This window comes from Haliotis asinina, chromosome 9 (genome assembly GCF_037392515.1).
Source record: "Haliotis asinina isolate JCU_RB_2024 chromosome 9, JCU_Hal_asi_v2, whole genome shotgun sequence".
Taxonomy (NCBI): domain Eukaryota; kingdom Metazoa; phylum Mollusca; class Gastropoda; order Lepetellida; family Haliotidae; genus Haliotis; species Haliotis asinina.
Window position 1 is genome coordinate 747,994 of NC_090288.1, and position 21,539 is coordinate 769,532.

The 21,539-nt window shown below is 45.9% G+C and overlaps 1 protein-coding gene across 1 annotated transcript in view; it reads right to left on the reverse strand.

Moving 5' to 3' along the window:
* The window catches only part of LOC137296675 (protein rolling stone-like), an 83,205-nt gene extending 64,345 nt beyond the window's left edge, over positions 1 to 18,860 (reverse strand). The window contains exon 1 of the mRNA XM_067828495.1: positions 18,784 to 18,860. Coding sequence (XP_067684596.1) covers positions 18,784 to 18,851 — 68 coding nt within the window. The 5' untranslated portion in view covers positions 18,852 to 18,860. The remainder of the gene's footprint in view (positions 1 to 18,783) is intronic.
* Between the last annotated feature and the right edge of the window lie 2,679 nt (positions 18,861 to 21,539).

A 21,539-nucleotide genomic window follows, 5' to 3' on the forward strand; every position in this document is an offset into this window, starting at 1 on the left:
GGTCTACATGCAGGTTTTGGGGAACAGGTGAGGTCAGATAATGAGGTCTACATGCAGGTTATGGAGAACAGGTGAAGTCAGATAATGAGGTCTACATGCAGGTTATGGGGAACAGGTGAGGTCAGATAATGAGGTCTACATGCAGGTTATGGAGAACAGGTGAGGTCAGATAATGAGGTCTACATGCAGGTTTTGGAGAACAGGTGAGGTCAGATAATGAGGTCTACATGCAGGTTATGGAGAACAGGTGAGGTCAGATAATGAGGTCTACATGCAGGTTATGGGGAACAGGTGAGGTCAGATAATGAGGTCTACATGCAGGTTATGGAGAACAGGTGAGGTCAGATAATGAGGTCTACATGCAGGTTATGGAGAACAGGTGAGGTCAGATAATGAGGTCTACATGCAGGTTATGGGGAACAGGTGAGGTCACATAATGAGGTCTACATGCAGGCTATGGAGAACAGATGAAGTCAGATAATGAGGTCTACATGCAGGTCATGGGGAACAGGTGAGGTCAGATAATGAGGTCTACATGCAGGTTATGGGGAACAGGTGAGGTCACATAATGAGGTCTACATGCAGGCTATGGAGAACAGGTGAGGTCAGATAATGAGGTCTACATGCAGGTTATGGAGAACAGGTGAGGTCAGATAATGAGGTCTACATGCAGGTTATGTGGAACAGGTGAGGTCAGATAATGAGGTCTACATGCAGGTTATGGAGAACAGGTGAGGTCAGATAATGAAGTTTACATGCAGGTTATGGAGAACAGGTGAAGTCAGATAATGAGGTCTACATGCAGGTTACGGAGAACAGGTGAGGTCTGATAATGAGGTCTACATGCAGGTTATGGAGAACAGGTGAGGTCAGATAATGAGGTCTACATGCAGGTTTTGGAGAACAGGTGAGGTCAGATAATGAGGTCTACATGCAGGCTATGGAGAACAGGTGAGGTCAGATAATGAGGTCTACATGCAGGTTGTGGAGAACAGGTGAGGTCAGATAATGAGGTCTACATGCAGGCTATAGGGAACAGGTGAGGTCAGATAATGAGGTCTACATGCAGGTTATGGAGAATAGGTGAGGTCAGATAATGAGGTCTACATGCAGGTTATGGAGAACAGGTGAGGTCAGATAATGAGGTCTACATGCAGGTTATGGGGAACAGGTGAGGTCAGATAATGAGGTCTACATGCAGGTTATGGAGAACAGGTGAGGTCAGATAATGAGGTCTACATGCAGGTTATGGGGAACAGGTGAGGTCAGATAATGAGGTCTACATGCAGGTTATGGAGAACAGGTGAGGTCAGATAATGAGGTCTACATGCAGGTTATGGAGAACAGATGAAGTCAGATAATGAGGTCTACATGCAGGTTATGGGGAACAGGTGAGGTCAGATAATGAGGTCTACATGCAGGTTATGGGGAACAGGTGAGGTCAGATAATGAGGTCTACATGCAGGTTATGGAGAACAGGTGAGGTCAGATAATGAGGTCTACATGCAGGTTATGGAGAACAGATGAAGTCAGATAATGAGGTCTACATGCAGGTTATGGGGAACAGGTGAGGTCAGATAATGAGGTCTACATGCAGGTTATGGGGAACAGGTGAGGTCACATAATGAGGTCTACATGCAGGCTATGGAGAACAGGTGAGGTCAGATAATGAGGTCTACATGCAGGTTATGGAGAACAGGTGAGGTCAGATAATGAGGTCTACATGCAGGTTATGTGGAACAGGTGAGGTCAGATAATGAGGTCTACATGCAGGTTATGGAGAACAGGTGAGGTCAGATAATGAAGTCTACATGCAGGTTATGGAGAACAGGTGAAGTCAGATAATGAGCTCTACATGCAGGTTATGGAGAACAGGTGAGGTCAGATAATGAGGTCTACATGCAGGTTATGGGGAACAGGTGAGGTCAGATAATGAGGTCTACATGCAGGTTATGGAGAACAGGTGAGGTCAGATAATGAGGTCTACATGCAGGTTGTGGAGAACAGGTGAGGTCAGATAATGAGGTCTACATGCAGGTTATGGGGAAGAGGTGAGGTCAGATAATGAGGTCTACATGCAGGTTATGGGGAACAGGTGAGGTCAGATATTGAGGTCTACATGCAGGTTATGGAGAACAGGTGAAGTCAAATAATGAGGTCTACATGCAGGTTATGGAGAACAGGTGAGGTCAGATAATGAGGTCTACATGCAGGTTATGGGGAACAGGTGAGGTCAGATAATGAGGTCTACATGCAGGTTATGGAGAACAGGTGAAGTCAGATAATGAGGTCTACATGCATGTTGTGGGGAACAGGTGAGGTCAGATAATGAGGTCTACATGCAGGTTTTGGAGAACAGATGAGGTCAGATAATGAGGTCTACATGCAGGTTATGGGGAACAGGTGAGGTCAGATAATGAGGTCTACATGCAGGTTATGGAGAACAGGTGAGGTCAGATAATGAGGTCTACATGCAGGTTATGGAGAACAGGTGAGGTCAGATAATGAGGTCTACATGCAGGCTATGGAGAACAGGTGAGGTCAGATAATGAGGTCTACATGCAGGTTGTGGGGAACAGGTGAGGTCAGATAATGAGGTCTACATGCAGGCTATAGGGAACAGGTGAGGTCAGATAATGAGGTCTACATGCAGGTTATGGAGAATAGGTGAGGTCAGATAATGAGGTCTACATGCAGGTTATGGAGAACAGGTGAGGTCAGATAATGAGGTCTACATGCAGGTTATGGGGAACAGGTGAGGTCAGATAATGAGGTCTACATGCAGGTTATGGAGAACAGGTGAGGTCAGATTATGAGGTCTACATGCAGGTTGTGGGGAACAGGTGAGGTCAGATAATGAGGTCTACATGCAGGTTATGGAGAACAGGTGAGGTCAGATAAAGAGGTCTACATGCAGGTTTTGGGGAACAGGTGAGGTCAGATAATGAGGTCTACATGCAGGTTGTGGAGAACAGGTGAAGTCAGATAATGAGGTCTACATGCAGGTTATGGGGAACAGGTGAGGTCAGATAATGAGGTCTACATGCAGGTTATGGAGAACAGGTGAGGTCAGATAATGAGGTCTACATGCAGGTTTTGGAGAACAGGTGAGGTCAGATAATGAGGTCTACATGCAGGTTATGGAGAACAGGTGAGGTCAGATAATGAGGTCTACATGCAGGTTATGGGGAACAGGTGAGGTCACATACTGAGGTCTACATGCAGGTTATGGAGAACAGGTGAGGTCAGATAATGAGGTATACATGCAGGTTTTGGAGAACAGATGAAGTCAGATAATGAGGTCTACATGCAGGTTCTTGGGAACAGGTGAGGTCAGATAATGAGGTCTACATGCAGGTTATGGGGAACAGGTGAGGTCAGATAATGAGGTCTACATGCAGGCTATGGAGAACAGGTGAGGTCAGATAATGAGGTCTACATGCAGGTTATGGAGAACAGGTGAGGTCAGATAATGAGGTCTACATGCAGGTTATGGTGAACAGGTGAAGTCAGATAATGAGCTCTACATGCAGGTTATGGAGAACAGGTGAAGTCAGATAATGAGGTCTACATGCAGGTTATGGGGAACAGGTGAGGTCAGATAATGAGGTCTACATGCAGGTTTTGGAGAACAGGTGAGGTCAGATAATGAGGTCTACATGCAGGTTATGGGGAACAGGTGAGGTCAGACAATGAGGTCTACATGCAGGTTGTGTTGAACAGGTGAGGTCAGATAATGAGGTCTACATGCAGGTTATGGGGAACAGGTGAGGTCAGATAATGAGGTCTACATGCAGGTTATGGGGAACAGGTGAGGTCAGATAATGAGGTCTACATGCAGGTTATGGAGAACAGGTGAAGTCAAATAATGAGGTCTACATGCAGGTTATGGAGAACAGGTGAGGTCAGATAATGAGGTCTACATGCAGGTTATGGAGAACAGGTGAAGTCAGATAATGAGGTCTACATGCAGGTTGTGGGGAACAGGTGAGGTCAGATAATGAGGTCTACATGCAGGTTTTGGAGAACAGATGAGGTCAGATAATGAGGTCTACATGCAGGTTATGGGGAACAGGTGAGGTCAGATAATGAGGTCTACATGCAGGTTTTGGAGAACAGGTGAGGTCAGATAATGAGGTCTACATGCAGGTTATGGGGAACAGGTGAGGTCAGATAATGAGGTCTACATGCAGGCTATGGAGAACAGGTGAGGTCAGATAATGAGGTCTACATGCAGGTTATGGAGAACAGGTGAGGTCAGATAATGAGGTCTACATGCAGGTTGTGGGGAACAGGTGAAGTCAGATAATGAGGTCTACATGCAGGTTATGGGGAACAGGTGAGGTCAGATAATGAGGTCTACATGCAGGTTTTGGAGAACAGATGAGGTCAGATAATGAGGTCTACATGCAGGTTATGGGGAAGAGGTGAGGTCAGATAATGAGGTCTACATGCAGGTTGTGGAGAACAGGTGAGGTCAGATAATGAGGTCTACATGCAGGTTATGGAAAACAGGTGAGGTCAGATAATGAGGTCTACATGCAGGTTATGGGGAACAGGTGAAGTCAGATAATGAGCTCTACATGCAGGTTATGGAGAACAGGTGAAGTCAGATAATAAGGTCTACATGCAGGTTGTGGGGAACAGGTGAGGTCAGATAATGAGGTCTACATGCAGGTTTTGGAGAACAGGTGAGGTCAGATAATGAGGTCTACATGCAGGTTATGGGGAACAGGTGAGGTCAGATAATGAGATCTACATGCAGGTTGTGGAGAACAGGTGAGGTCAGATAATGAGGTCTACATGCAGGTTATGGGGAACAGGTGAGGTCAGATAATGAGGTCTACATGCAGGTTATGGGGAACAGGTGAAGTCAAATAATGAGGTCTACATGCAGGTTATGGAGAACAGGTGAGGTCAGATAATGAGGTCTACATGCAGGTTATGGGGAACAGGTGAGGTCAGATAATGAGGTCTACATGCAGGTTATGGAGAACAGGTGAAGTCAGATAATGAGGTCTACATGCAGGTTGTGGGGAACAGGTGAGGTCAGATAATGAGGTCTACATGCAGGTTGTGGAGAACAGGTGAGGTCAGATAATGAGGTCTACATGCAGGTTATGGGGAACAGGTGAGGTCAGATAATGAGGTCTACATGCAGGTTATGGGGAACAGGTGAGGTCAGATAATGAGGTCTACATGTAGGTTATGGAGAACAGGTGAAGTCAAATAATGAGGTCTACATGCAGGTTATGGAGAACAGGTGAGGTCAGATAATGAGGTCTACATGCAGGTTATGGGGAACAGGTGAGGTCAGATAATGAGGTCTACATGCAGGTTATGGAGAACAGGTGAAGTCAGATAATGAGGTCTACATGCAGGTTGTGGGGAACAGGTGAGGTCAGATAATGAGGTCTACATGCAGGTTTTGGAGAACAGATGAGGTCAGATAATGAGGTCTACATGCAGGTTATGGGGAACAGGTGAGGTCAGATAATGAGGTCTACATGCAGGTTGTGGAGAACAGGTGAGGTCAGATAATGAGGTCTACATGCAGGTTATGGAGAACAGGTGAGGTCAGATAATGAGGTCTACATGCAGGTTATGGAGAACAGGTGAGGTCAGATAATGAGGTCTACATGCAGGTTATGGAGAACAGGGGCGGTCAGATAAAGAGGTCTACATGCAGGTTTTGGGGAACAGGTGAGGTCAGATAATGAGGTCTACATGCAGGTTATGGGGAACAGGTGAAGTCAGATAATGAGGTCTACATGCAGGTTGTGGGAAACAGGTGAGGTCAGATAATGAGGTCTACATGCAGGTTATGGAGAACAGGTGAGGTCAGATAATGAGGTCTACATGCAGGTTTTGGAGAACAGGTGAGGTCAGATAATGAGGTCTACATGCAGGTTATGGAGAACAGGTGAGGTCAGATAATGAGGTCTACATGCAGGTTATGGGGAACAGGTGAGGTCAGATAATGAGGTCTACATGCAGGTTATGGAGAACAGGTGAGGTCAGATAATGAGGTCTACATGCAGGTTATGGAGAACAGGTGAGGTCAGATAATGAGGTCTACATGCAGGTTATGGAGAACAGATGAAGTCAGATAATGAGGTCTACATGCAGGTTATTGGGAACAGGTGAGGTCAGATAATGAGGTCTACATGCAGGTTATGGGGAACAGGTGAGGTCAGATAATGAGGTCTACATGCAGGCTATGGAGAACAGGTGAGGTCAGATAATGAGGTCTACATGCAGGTTATGGAAAACAGGTGAGGTCAGATAATGAGGTCTACATGCAGGTTATGGGGAACAGGTGAAGTCAGATAATGAGCTCTACATGCAGGTTATGGAGAACAGGTGAAGTCAGATAATGAGGTCTACATGCAGGTTATGGGGAACAGGTGAGGTCAGATAATGAGGTCTACATGCAGGTTATGGAGAACAGGTGAGGTCAGATAATGAGGTCTACATGCAGGTTATGGGGAACAGGTGAGGTCAGATAATGAGGTCTACATGCAGGTTGTGGAGAACAGGTGAGGTCAGATAATGAGGTCTACATGCAGGTTATGGGGAACAGGTGAGGTCAGATAATGAGGTCTACATGCAGGTTATGGTGAACAGGTGAAGTCAGATAATGAGCTCTACATGCAGGTTATGGAGAACAGGTGAAGTCAGATAATGAGGTCTACATGCAGGTTATGGGGAACAGGTGAGGTCAGATAATGAGGTCTACATGCAGGTTTTGGAGAACAGGTGAGGTCAGATAATGAGGTCTACATGCAGGTTATGGGGAACAGGTGAGGTCAGACAATGAGGTCTACATGCAGGTTGTGGGGAACAGGTGAGGTCAGATAATGAGGTCTACATGCAGGTCATGGGGAACAGGTGAGGTCAGATAATGAGGTCTACATGCAGGTTATGGGGAACAGGTGAGGTCAGATAATGAGGTCTACATGCAGGTTATGGAGAACAGGTGAAGTCAAATAATGAGGTCTACATGCAGGTTATGGAGAACAGGTGAGGTCAGATAATGAGGTCTACATGCAGGTTATGGAGAACAGGTGAAGTCAGATAATGAGGTCTACATGCAGGTTGTGGGGAACAGGTGAGGTCAGATAATGAGGTCTACATGCAGGTTTTGGAGAACAGATGAGGTCAGATAATGAGGTCTACATGCAGGTTATGGGGAACAGGTGAGGTCAGATAATGAGGTCTACATGCAGGTTTTGGAGAACAGGTGAGGTCAGATAATGAGGTCTACATGCAGGTTATGGGGAACAGGTGAGGTCAGATAATGAGGTCTACATGCAGGCTATGGAGAACAGGTGAGGTCAGATAATGAGGTCTACATGCAGGTTATGGAGAACAGGTGAGGTCAGATAATGAGGTCTACATGCAGGTTGTGGGGAACAGGTGAAGTCAGATAATGAGGTCTACATGCAGGTTATGGGGAACAGGTGAGGTCAGATAGTGAGGTCTACATGCAGGTTTTGGAGAACAGATGAGGTCAGATAATGAGGTCTACATGCAGGTTATGGGGAAGAGGTGAGGTCAGATAATGAGGTCTACATGCAGGTTGTGGAGAACAGGTGAGGTCAGATAATGAGGTCTACATGCAGGTTATGGAGAACAGGTGAGGTCAGATAATGAGGTCTACATGCAGGTTATGGGGAACAGGTGAAGTCAGATAATGAGCTCTACATGCAGGTTATGGAGAACAGGTGAAGTCAGATAATAAGGTCTACATGCAGGTTGTGGGGAACAGGTGAGGTCAGATAATGAGGTCTACATGCAGGTTTTGGAGAACAGGTGAGGTCAGATAATGAGGTCTACATGCAGGTTATGGGGAACAGGTGAGGTCAGATAATGAGATCTACATGCAGGTTGTGGAGAACAGGTGAGGTCAGATAATGAGGTCTACATGCAGGTTATGGGGAACAGGTGAGGTCAGATAATGAGGTCTACATGCAGGTTATGGGGAACAGGTGAGGTCAGATAATGAGGTCTACATGCAGGTTATGGAGAACAGGTGAAGTCAAATAATGAGGTCTACATGCAGGTTATGGAGAACAGGTGAGGTCAGATAATGAGGTCTACATGCAGGTTATGGGGAACAGGTGAGGTCAGATAATGAGGTCTACATGCAGGTTATGGAGAACAGGTGAAGTCAGATAATGAGGTCTACATGCAGGTTGTGGGGAACAGGTGAGGTCAGATAATGAGGTCTACATGCATGTTGTGGAGAACAGGTGAGGTCAGATAATGAGGTCTACATGCAGGTTATGGGGAACAGGTGAGGTCAGATAATGAGGTCTACATGCAGGTTATGGGGAACAGGTGAGGTCAGATAATGAGGTCTACATGCAGGTTATGGAGAACAGGTGAAGTCAGATAATGAGGTCTACATGCAGGTTGTGGAGAACAGGTGAGGTCAGATAATGAGGTCTACATGCATGTTGTGGAGAACAGGTGAGGTCAGATAGTGAGGTCTACATGCAGGTTATGGGGAACAGGTGAGGTCAGACAATGAGGTCTACATGCAGGTTGTGGGGAACAGGTGAGGTCAGATAATGAGGTCTACATGCAGGTCATGGGGAACAGGTGAGGTCAGATAATGAGGTCTACATGCAGGTTATGGGGAACAGGTGAGGTCAGATAATGAGGTCTACATGCAGGTTATGGAGAACAGGTGAAGTCAAATAATGAGGTCTACATGCAGGTTATGGAGAACAGGTGAGGTCAGATAATGAGGTCTACATGCAGGTTATGGAGAACAGGTGAAGTCAGATAATGAGGTCTACATGCAGGTTGTGGGGAACAGGTGAGGTCAGATAATGAGGTCTACATGCAGGTTTTGGAGAACAGATGAGGTCAGATAATGAGGTCTACATGCAGGTTATGGGGAACAGGTGAGGTCAGATAATGAGGTCTACATGCAGGTTTTGGAGAACAGGTGAGGTCAGATAATGAGGTCTACATGCAGGTTATGGGGAACAGGTGAGGTCAGACAATGAGGTCTACATGCAGGTTGTGGGGAACAGGTGAGGTCAGATAATGAGGTCTACATGCAGGTCATGGGGAACAGGTGAGGTCAGATAATGAGGTCTACATGCAGGTTATGGGGAACAGGTGAGGTCAGATAATGAGGTCTACATGCAGGTTATGGAGAACAGGTGAGGTCAAATAATGAGGTCTACATGCAGGTTATGGAGAACAGGTGAGGTCAGATAATGAGGTCTACATGCAGGTTATGGAGAACAGGTGAAATCAGATAATGAGGTCTACATGCAGGTTGTGGGGAACAGGTGAGGTCAGATAATGAGGTCTACATGCAGGTTTTGGAGAACAGATGAGGTCAGATAATGAGGTCTACATGCAGGTTATGGGGAACAGGTGAGGTCAGATAATGAGGTCTACATGCAGGTTTTGGAGAACAGGTGAGGTCAGATAATGAGGTCTACATGCAGGTTATGGGGAACAGGTGAGGTCAGATAATGAGGTCTACATGCAGGCTATGGAGAACAGGTGAGGTCAGATAATGAGGTCTACATGCAGGTTATGGAGAACAGGTGAGGTCAGATAATGAGGTCTACATGCAGGTTGTGGGGAACAGGTGAAGTCAGATAATGAGGTCTACATGCAGGTTATGGGGAACAGGTGAGGTCAGATAGTGAGGTCTACATGCAGGTTTTGGAGAACAGATGAGGTCAGATAATGAGGTCTACATGCAGGTTATGGGGAAGAGGTGAGGTCAGATAATGAGGTCTACATGCAGGTTGTGGAGAACAGGTGAGGTCAGATAATGAGGTCTACATGCAGGTTATGGAGAACAGGTGAGGTCAGATAATGAGGTCTACATGCACGTTATGGGGAACAGGTGAAGTCAGATAATGAGCTCTACATGCAGGTTATGGAGAACAGGTGAAGTCAGATAATAAGGTCTACATGCAGGTTGTGGGGAACAGGTGAGGTCAGATAATGAGGTCTACATGCAGGTTTTGGAGAACAGGTGAGGTCAGATAATGAGGTCTACATGCAGGTTATGGGGAACAGGTGAGGTCAGATAATGAGATCTACATGCAGGTTGTGGAGAACAGGTGAGGTCAGATAATGAGGTCTACATGCAGGTTATGGGGAACAGGTGAGGTCAGATAATGAGGTCTACATGCAGGTTATGGGGAACAGGTGAGGTCAGATAATGAGGTCTACATGCAGGTTATGGAGAACAGGTGAAGTCAAATAATGAGGTCTACATGCAGGTTATGGAGAACAGGTGAGGTCAGATAATGAGGTCTACATGCAGGTTATGGGGAACAGGTGAGGTCAGATAATGAGGTCTACATGCAGGTTATGGAGAACAGGTGAAGTCAGATAATGAGGTCTACATGCAGGTTGTGGGGAACAGGTGAGGTCAGATAATGAGGTCTACATGCATGTTGTGGAGAACAGGTGAGGTCAGATAATGAGGTCTACATGCAGGTTATGGGGAACAGGTGAGGTCAGATAATGAGGTCTACATGCAGGTTATGGGGAACAGGTGAGGTCAGATAATGAGGTCTACATGCAGGTTATGGAGAACAGGTGAAGTCAGATAATGAGGTCTACATGCAGGTTGTGGAGAACAGGTGAGGTCAGATAATGAGGTCTACATGCAGGTTATGGGGAACAGGTGAGGTCAGATAATGAGGTCTACATGCAGGTTATGGAGAACAGGTGAAGTCAGATAATGAGGTCTACATGCAGGTTGTGGGGAACAGGTGAGGTCAGATAATGAGGTCTACATGCAGGTTATGGAGAACAGATGAGGTCAGATAATGAGGTCTACATGCAGGTTATGGGGAACAGGTGAGGTCAGATAATGAGGTCTACATGCAGGTTGTGGAGAACAGGTGAGGTCAGATAATGAGGTCTACATGCAGGTTATGGGGAACAGGTGAGGTCAGATAATGAGATCTACATGCAGGTTGTGGAGAACAGGTGAGGTCAGATAATGAGGTCTACATGCAGGTTATGGGGAACAGGTGAGGTCAGATAATGAGGTCTACATGCAGGTTATGGGGAACAGGTGAGGTCAGATAATGAGGTCTACATGCAGGTTATGGAGAACAGGTGAAGTCAAATAATGAGGTCTACATGCAGGTTATGGAGAACAGGTGAGGTCAGATAATGAGGTCTACATGCAGGTTATGGGGAACAGGTGAGGTCAGATAATGAGGTCTACATGCAGGTTATGGAGAGCAGGTGAAGTCAGATAATGAGGTCTACATGCAGGTTGTGGGGAACAGGTGAGGTCAGATAATGAGGTCTACATGCATGTTGTGGAGAACAGGTGAGGTCAGATAATGAGGTCTACATGCAGGTTATGGGGAACAGGTGAGGTCAGATAATGAGGTCTACATGCAGGTTATGGGGAACAGGTGAGGTCAGATAATGAGGTCTACATGCAGGTTATGGAGAACAGGTGAAGTCAGATAATGAGGTCTACATGCAGGTTGTGGAGAACAGGTGAGGTCAGATAATGAGGTCTACATGCATGTTGTGGAGAACAGGTGAGGTCAGATAATGAGGTCTACATGCAGGTTATGGGGAACAGGTGAGGTCAGACAATGAGGTCTACATGCAGGTTGTGGGGAACAGGTGAGGTCAGATAATGAGGTCTACATGCAGGTCATGGGGAACAGGTGAGGTCAGATAATGAGGTCTACATGCAGGTTATGGGGAACAGGTGAGGTCAGATAATGAGGTCTACATGCAGGTTATGGAGAACAGGTGAAGTCAAATAATGAGGTCTACATGCAGGTTATGGAGAACAGGTGAGGTCAGATAATGAGGTCTACATGCAGGTTATGGAGAACAGGTGAAGTCAGATAATGAGGTCTACATGCAGGTTGTGGGGAACAGGTGAGGTCAGATAATGAGGTCTACATGCAGGTTTTGGAGAACAGATGAGGTCAGATAATGAGGTCTACATGCAGGTTATGGGGAACAGGTGAGGTCAGATAATGAGGTCTACATGCAGGTTTTGGAGAACAGGTGAGGTCAGATAATGAGGTCTACATGCAGGTTATGGGGAACAGGTGAGGTCAGATAATGAGGTCTACATGCAGGCTATGGAGAACAGGTGAGGTCAGATAATGAGGTCTACATGCAGGTTATGGAGAACAGGTGAGGTCAGATAATGAGGTCTACATGCAGGTTGTGGGGAACAGGTGAAGTCAGATAATGAGGTCTACATGCAGGTTATGGGGAACAGGTGAGGTCAGATAGTGAGGTCTACATGCAGGTTTTGGAGAACAGATGAGGTCAGATAATGAGGTCTACATGCAGGTTATGGGGAAGAGGTGAGGTCAGATAATGAGGTCTACATGCAGGTTGTGGAGAACAGGTGAGGTCAGATAATGAGGTCTACATGCAGGTTATGGAGAACAGGTGAGGTCAGATAATGAGGTCTACATGCAGGTTATGGGGAACAGGTGAGGTCAGATAATGAGGTCTACATGCAGGTTTTGGAGAACAGGTGAGGTCAGATAATGAGGTCTACATGCAGGTTATGGGGAACAGGTGAGGTCAGATAATGAGATCTACATGCAGGTTGTGGAGAACAGGTGAGGTCAGATAATGAGGTCTACATGCAGGTTATGGGGAACAGGTGAGGTCAGATAATGAGGTCTACATGCAGGTTATGGGGAACAGGTGAGGTCAGATAATGAGGTCTACATGCAGGTTATGGAGAACAGGTGAAGTCAAATAATGAGGTCTACATGCAGGTTATGGAGAACAGGTGAGGTCAGATAATGAGGTCTACATGCAGGTTATGGGGAACAGGTGAGGTCAGATAATGAGGTCTACATGCAGGTTATGGAGAACAGGTGAAGTCAGATAATGAGGTCTACATGCAGGTTGTGGGGAACAGGTGAGGTCAGATAATGAGGTCTACATGCATGTTGTGGAGAACAGGTGAGGTCAGATAATGAGGTCTACATGCAGGTTATGGGGAACAGGTGAGGTCAGATAATGAGGTCTACATGCAGGTTATGGGGAACAGGTGAGGTCAGATAATGAGGTCTACATGCAGGTTATGGAGAACAGGTGAAGTCAGATAATGAGGTCTACATGCAGGTTGTGGAGAACAGGTGAGGTCAGATAATGAGGTCTACATGCAGGTTATGGGGAACAGGTGAGGTCAGATAATGAGGTCTACATGCAGGTTATGGAGAACAGGTGAAGTCAGATAATGAGGTCTACATGCAGGTTGTGGGGAACAGGTGAGGTCAGATAATGAGGTCTACATGCAGGTTATGGAGAACAGATGAGGTCAGATAATGAGGTCTACATGCAGGTTATGGGGAACAGGTGAGGTCAGATAATGAGGTCTACATGCAGGTTGTGGAGAACAGGTGAGGTCAGATAATGAGGTCTACATGCAGGTTATGGAGAACAGGTGAGGTCAGATAATGAGGTCTACATGCAGGTTATGGAGAACAGGTGAGGTCAGATAATGAGGTCTACATGCAGGTTATGGAGAACAGGGGCGGTCAGATAAAGAGGTCTACATGCAGGTTTTGGGGAACAGGTGAGGTCAGATAATGAGGTCTACATGCAGGTTATGGAGAACAGGTGAAGTCAGATAATGAGGTCTACATGCAGGTTGTGGGAAACAGGTGAGGTCAGATAATGAGGTCTACATGCAGGTTATGGAGAACAGGTGAGGTCAGATAATGAGGTCTACATGCAGGTTTTGGAGAACAGGTGAGGTCAGATAATGAGGTCTACATGCAGGTTATGGAGAACAGGTGAGGTCAGATAATGAGGTCTACATGCAGGTTATGGGGAACAGGTGAGGTCAGATAATGAGGTCTACATGCAGGTTATGGAGAACAGGTGAGGTCAGATAATGAGGTCTACATGCAGGTTATGGAGAACAGATGAAGTCAGATAATGAGGTCTACATGCAGGTTATTGGGAACAGGTGAGGTCAGATAATGAGGTCTACATGCAGGTTATGGGGAACAGGTGAGGTCAGATAATGAGGTCTACATGCAGGCTATGGAGAACAGGTGAGGTCAGATAATGAGGTCTACATGCAGGTTATGGAGAACAGGTGAGGTCAGATAATGAGGTCTACATGCAGGTTATGGGGAACAGGTGAAGTCAGATAATGAGCTCTACATGCAGGTTATGGAGAACAGGTGAAGTCAGATAATGAGGTCTACATGCAGGTTATGGGGAACAGGTGAGGTCAGATAATGAGGTCTACATGCAGGTTTTGGGGAACAGGTGAGGTCAGATAATGAGGTCTACATGCAGGTTATGGAGAACAGGTGAAGTCAGATAATGAGGTCTACATGCAGGTTGTGGGGAACAGGTGAGGTCAGATAATGAGGTCTACATGCATGTTGTGGAGAACAGGTGAGGTCAGATAATGAGGTCTACATGCAGGTTATGGGGAACAGGTGAGGTCAGATAATGAGGTCTACATGCAGGTTATGGGGAACAGGTGAGGTCAGATAATGAGGTCTACATGCAGGTTATGGAGAACAGGTGAAGTCAGATAATGAGGTCTACATGCAGGTTATGGAGAACAGGTGAGGTCAGATAATGAGGTCTACATGCAGGTTATGGGGAACAGGTGAGGTCAGATAATGAGGTCTACATGCAGGTTATGGAGAACAGGTGAAGTCAGATAATGAGGTCTACATGCAGGTTGTGGGGAACAGGTGAGGTCAGATAATGAGGTCTACATGCAGGTTATGGAGAACAGATGAGGTCAGATAATGAGGTCTACATGCAGGTTATGGGGAACAGGTGAGGTCAGATAATGAGGTCTACATGCAGGTTGTGGAGAACAGGTGAGGTCAGATAATGAGGTCTACATGCAGGTTATGGAGAACAGGTGAGGTCAGATAATGAGGTCTACATGCAGGTTATGGAGAACAGGTGAGGTCAGATAATGAGGTCTACATGCAGGTTATGGAGAACAGGGGCGGTCAGATAAAGAGGTCTACATGCAGGTTTTGGGGAACAGGTGAGGTCAGATAATGAGGTCTACATGCAGGTTATGGGGAACAGGTGAAGTCAGATAATGAGGTCTACATGCAGGTTGTGGGAAACAGGTGAGGTCAGATAATGAGGTCTACATGCAGGTTATGGAGAACAGGTGAGGTCAGATAATGAGGTCTACATGCAGGTTTTGGAGAACAGGTGAGGTCAGATAATGAGGTCTACATGCAGGTTATGGAGAACAGGTGAGGTCAGATAATGAGGTCTACATGCAGGTTATGGGGAACAGGTGAGGTCAGATAATGAGGTCTACATGCAGGTTATGGAGAACAGGTGAGGTCAGATAATGAGGTCTACATGCAGGTTATGGAGAACAGATGAAGTCAGATAATGAGGTCTACATGCAGGTTATTGGGAACAGGTGAGGTCAGATAATGAGGTCTACATGCAGGTTATGGGGAACAGGTGAGGTCAGATAATGAGGTCTACATGCAGGCTATGGAGAACAGGTGAGGTCAGATAATGAGGTCTACATGCAGGTTATGGAGAACAGGTGAGGTCAGATAATGAGGTCTACATGCAGGTTATGGGGAACAGGTGAAGTCAGATAATGAGCTCTACATGCAGGTTATGGAGAACAGGTGAAGTCAGATAATGAGGTCTACATGCAGGTTATGGGGAACAGGTGAGGTCAGATAATGAGGTCTACATGCAGGTTATGGAGAACAGGTGAGGTCAGATAATGAGGTCTACATGCAGGTTATGGGGAACAGGTGAGGTCAGATAATGAGGTCTACATGCAGGTTGTGGAGAACAGGTGAGGTCAGATAATGAGGTCTACATGCAGGTTATGGGGAACAGGTGAGGTCAGATAATGAGGTCTACATGCAGGTTATGTGGAACAGGTGAGGTCAGATAATGAGGTCTACATGCAGGTTATGGAGAACAGGTGAAGTCAAATAATGAGGTCTACATGCAGGTTATGGAGAACAGGTGAGGTCAGATAATGAGGTCTACATGCAGGTTATGGGGAACAGGTGAGGTCAGATAATGAGGTCTACATGCAGGTTGTGGAGAACAGGTGAAGTCAGATAATGAGGTCTACATGCAGGTTGTGGGGAACAGGTGAAGTCAGATAATGAGGTCTACATGCAGGTTTTGGAGAACAGATGAGGTCAGATAATGAGGTCTACATGCAGGTTATGGGGAACAGGTGAGGTCAGATAATGAGGTCTACATGCAGGTTGTGGAGAACAGGTGAGGTGAGATAATGAGGTCTACATGCAGGTTATGGGGAACAGGTGAGGTCAGATAATGAGGTCTACATGCAGGTTATGGGGAACAGGTGAGGTCAGATAATGAGGTCTACATGCAGGTTATGGAGAACAGGTGAGGTCAGATAATGAGGTCTACATGCAGGTTATGGAGAACAGGTGAGGTCAGATAATGAGGTCTACATGCAGGTTATGGAGAACAGGTGAGGTCAGATAATGAGGTCTACATGCAGGTTGTGGGGAACAGGTGAGGTCAGATAATGAGGTCTACATGCAGGTTATGGAGAACAGGTGAGGTCAGATAATGAGGCCTACATGCAGGTTGTGGGGAACAGGTGAGGTCAGATAATGAGGTCTACATGCAGGTTGTGGAGAACAGGTGAGGTCAGATAATGAGGTCTACATGCAGGTTATGGGGAACAGGTGAGGTCAGATAATGAGGTCTACATGCAGGTTATGGGGAACAGGTGAGGTCAGATAATGAGGTCTACATGCAGGTTATGGAGAACAGGTGAAGTCAGATAATGAGGTCTACATGCAGGTTATGGAGAACAGGTGAGGTCAGATAATGAGGTCTACATGCAGGTTATGGAGAACAGGTGAGGTCAGATAATGAGGTCTACATGCAGGTTATGGAGAAGAGGTGAGGTCAGATAATGAGGTCTACCTGCAGGTTATGGGGAACAGGTGAGGTCAGATAATGAGGTCTACATGCAGGTTATGGAGAACAGGTGAAGTCAGATAATGGGGTCTACATGCAGGTTATGGAGAACAGGTGAAGTCAGATAATGAGGTCTACATGCAGGTTGTGGAGAACAGGTGAGGTCAGATAATGAGGTCTACATGCAGGTTATGGAGAACAGGTGAGGTCAGATAATGAGGTCTACATGCAGGTTATGGAGAACAGGTGAGGTCAGATAATGAGGTCTACATGCAGGTTATGGAGAACAGGTGAGGTCAGATAATGAGGTCTACATGGAGGTTTTGGAGAACAGGTGAGGTCAGATAAAGAGGTCTACATGCAGGTTTTGGGGAACAGGTGAGGTCAGATAATGAGGTCTACATGCAGGTTGTGGAGAACAGTTGAAGTCAGATAATGAGGTCTACATGCAGGTTATGGGGAACAGGTGAGGTCAGATAATGAGGTCTACATGCAGGTTATGGAGAACAGGTGAGGTCAGATAATGAGGTCTACATGCAGGTTATGGGGAACAGGTGAGGTCAGATAATGAGGTCTACATGCAGGTTATGGAGAACAGGTGAGGTCAGATTATGAGGTCTACATGCAGGTTTTGGGGAACAGGTGAGGTCAGATAATGAGGTCTACATGGAGGTTATGGAGAACAGATGAAGTCAGATAATGAGGTCTACATGCAGGCTATGGGGAACAGGTGAGGTCAGATAATGAGGTCTACATGCAGGTTATGGGGAACAGGTGAGGTCAGATAATGAGGTCTACATGCAGGCTATGGAGAACAGGTGAGGTCAGATAATGAGGTCTACATGCAGGTTATGGAGAATAGGTGAGGTCAGATAATGAGGTCTACATGCAGGTTATGGAGAACAGGTGAGGTCAGATAGTGAGGTCTACATGCAGGTTATGGGGAACAGGTGAGGTCAGATAATGAGGTCTACATGCAGGCTATGGAGAACAGGTGAGGTCAGATAATGAGGTCTACATGCAGGTTATGGAGAACAGGTGAGGTCAGATAATGAGGTCTACATGCAGGTTATGGAGAACAGGTGAGGTCAGATGAAGAGGTCTACGTGCAGGTTATGTGGAACAGGTGAGGTCAGATAATGAGGTCTACATGCAGGCTATGGAGAACAGGTGAGGTCAGATAATGAGGTCTACATGGAGGCTATGGAGAACAGGTGAGGTCAGATAATGAGGTCTACATACAGGCTATGGGGAACGAGCAATAGATGAGACCATCAGGTCTACAAGTATCTAATGGAAAGAGTATGAAGTCACATGATGAGTTCTACAAGCATCTAGTGGCGAACGAGTGAGGTCAGATAGTGAGGTGAAACCTGAGACACATCGTCATGTTGAAATCAGGCATCAGCTGCGATAACAACGAAAAAAGCGTCATTGGACACATGCCATTTGTTTTCCCTTTCTCACCCGAGTCGTCCGGGACGACAACGCTTGTGAAATATCGCCATTCGGCTCCACAGTATCAGTGAATAGATGTGTTGGTAGACACTCTACTGATCAAAGTGTCCATGTACCCTATCGTCCTTCCAGGCCGTAAGCATCATTATATTTGACTGTCATACTTACCTTCCAATTGTAATTTGTTTAATAGAATCATATAACTAGGGTAATGACACAACTCTGAAATATCCCCTCCTGTTATTTAATGGCGATACGTGTAGCACGCAGGAACCACTATCGCCAGGTGTTAGGTGAGTTGAGACGTGTAACAGTTATCCTACTGGCGCGGACAGGAAATGACTGGTATGTATGAAACTCAACACCACTGGTAGTAATACCAACCTTCCTTCTCCCAGCGCTTCATGTCTGCGGATGAGCGGGGTCCCACTCTGCGAGGCTTCGTCACACATGTTCGTCCTCATCCTGTCACCGTCCTGTATGTGAGCTAAATCAGTCACTGTCACCTTATAAAACCAATTATGTAAATGAACGGGCACAGTTCAATGTACTGTAATATCTACATACTGATCTAGGCAGCTATAACTGCAGCCAAAGGCTACACATATGTTGCAGGCAAATTAAATAGAACGTAAATCTCATTATGGTTAACGATCATTTTTAATGGCAGAACAATAGTCGTCAGAGCGCGCACTGTTGATATATTTGTGTATGTCTGACATGATGCTGATGCAGTGGGACAACGGATGAAGATGACTGTGCTCGATATACACGTCAGCTGGTCGCTCGATGCTGGGTGTACACATGTGAGTACTTCGCTCGTATTCGATATGTCTCTGCAAAACTATTACATGGTATACATGTAGTGTGTTTGTGTGTGTGTGTGTGTGTGTGTGTGTGTGTGTGTGTGTTTGTCTCTGTGCGTGTCTGTGTGTGTCTGTGTGTGTGTTCATGTACATGCACGCCTTTACACGTGGTTATAATAACAATGTATTTTGTATCTCGCTAGATTCCATACACTCGTGTATGCTCAAAGCGGCACATGTTTGAAAAGTCATAGTGTTCACGGAATAGGAAGGTCTTTTATATTGGCATCTGAAAGAGTCAAATGAAGGAGAGAGTTTAATGTTTAAAGGCAGTGTGTTCCAGAGTCTTGGGGCATGAACACAGAATGATTTTTCATCAAAGTTTGTGAAGTTGTACTGGGGAATCGACAGAAGGTGGAGATTATCTGAGCGCCGTGAACGCTGGGACTGGTGGTGATTGAGTAGACAGTATAGGTATGATGGAGCCAATCCATGGTAACACTTGTCCGTCACTCACAGAACTTTCAATTTCAGTCTGGCTTCTACAGGAAGCCAGTGTAGTGATTGAAGAATTGGAGTAACTGGCAAGACTTTCGACACTCTTGACACCATCCGTGTTGCAGTGTTCTATACTTTCTAAAGCTTTAGTAATAATGATTTCTTGATTCCAAAGAGGAATGGTCTAGTCGTGAAAGGACAAGAGATTGACCAAGGTTTTGTTGTGGCGTCAGTGGTTAGAAGATGTCTTCAGTAGAAAGTAGCATGTCCTGCGTAGACTATCTACCTGCTTCTCCATGGTGAGCCGTGAGTCTAAATACACACCAAGACTCTTAACTTTGTCCGAACGAGAAGTGGACTTCAGCTTGTCCAATACTTGTCCAATACTAACACAAGCCTCATCCACTGACTGAAGTTGACGTCTTATACCCGATCAGAATAGCCTCAGTCTTGTCATTAAGTGTGAGTTCCTTACAGGCCATCCAAACCGTGCTGTTGTGCAGTCCAGTGTTTGACTGTCGCTAGGGTGAAAACTATCGATGAGCTGTGCATCATCAGCAAAACGCTGGTGTATCATCCCATGGTGATCCGTGATATGAGCAAGATTGTTTGTGTGGATGACAAACAGCACAGGGCCGAGGACAGAACCTTAATGAACACCAACGGTTAGTCAAATGGGATCTGATTGCTGTTCCTCGATTTTGATGACCTGTTGCCTTCCCTTGCGGTACGACTGAAAGAACTGAAGAGCAACTTCAAATCACCGTCAATGCTGTTGGTGAGCTGCATGCGATTAACTGTATCGAAAGCCGCAGATTCGTCAAGAAGAATCTTGACAACTCATTCACGATTTGCAGCAGAACTGTCTCCGTGCTGTGACGTGCTCGGTATGCTGACTGGAAGTCATCCAGTAAACTATTGTCAGATAGGTGTGATTTCAGTCTTATGTTAGCAGCTTTTTCAACAGTTTTGCAAAGGAAGGAAAGGTCTGAAACTGGTCAGTATTTTTTCTGATTTTCCGGATTTAGGGTAGTTTTCTTCAGGACTGATCGAATGACAACTTCTCCATGACATCAGGAAAGCTGACATCCGGAAAGGTGCCTTGCTGTAAGCATAAGTTCACAATCATTAATGTGACTTGTAACAATATGTCCTGGTGTTCAAATAAAAGAGTGGTGGAATTGGATCCTCACCGCTGGTTATCTGTTGTTTTATATACCTGCACGCCTCTACACGTGGGTATATGGTGTTTTATATACCTGCACGCCTCTACACGTGGGTATATGGTGTTTTATATACCTGCACGCCTCTACACGTGGGTATATGGTGTTTTATATACCTGCACGCCTCTACACGTGGGTATATGGTGTTTTATATACCTGCACGCCTCTACACGTGGGTATATGGTGTTTTATATACCTGCACGCCTCTACACGTGGGTATATGGTGTTTTATATACCTGCACGCCTCTACACGTGGGTATATGGTGTTTTATATACCTGCACGCCTCTACACGTGGGTATATGGTGTTTTATATACCTGCACGCCTCTACACGTGGGTATATGGTGTTTTATATACCTGCACGCCTCTACACGTGGGTATATGTTGTTTTATATACCTGCACGCCTCTACACGTGGGTATATGTTGTTTTATATACCTGCACGCCTCTACATGTGGGTATATGGTGTTTTATATACCTGCACGCCTCTACACGTGGGTATATGTTGTTTTATATACCTGCACGCCTCTACACGTGGGTATATGGTGTTTTATATACCTGCACGCCTCTACATGTGGGTATATGGTGTTTTATATACCTGCACGCCTCTACACG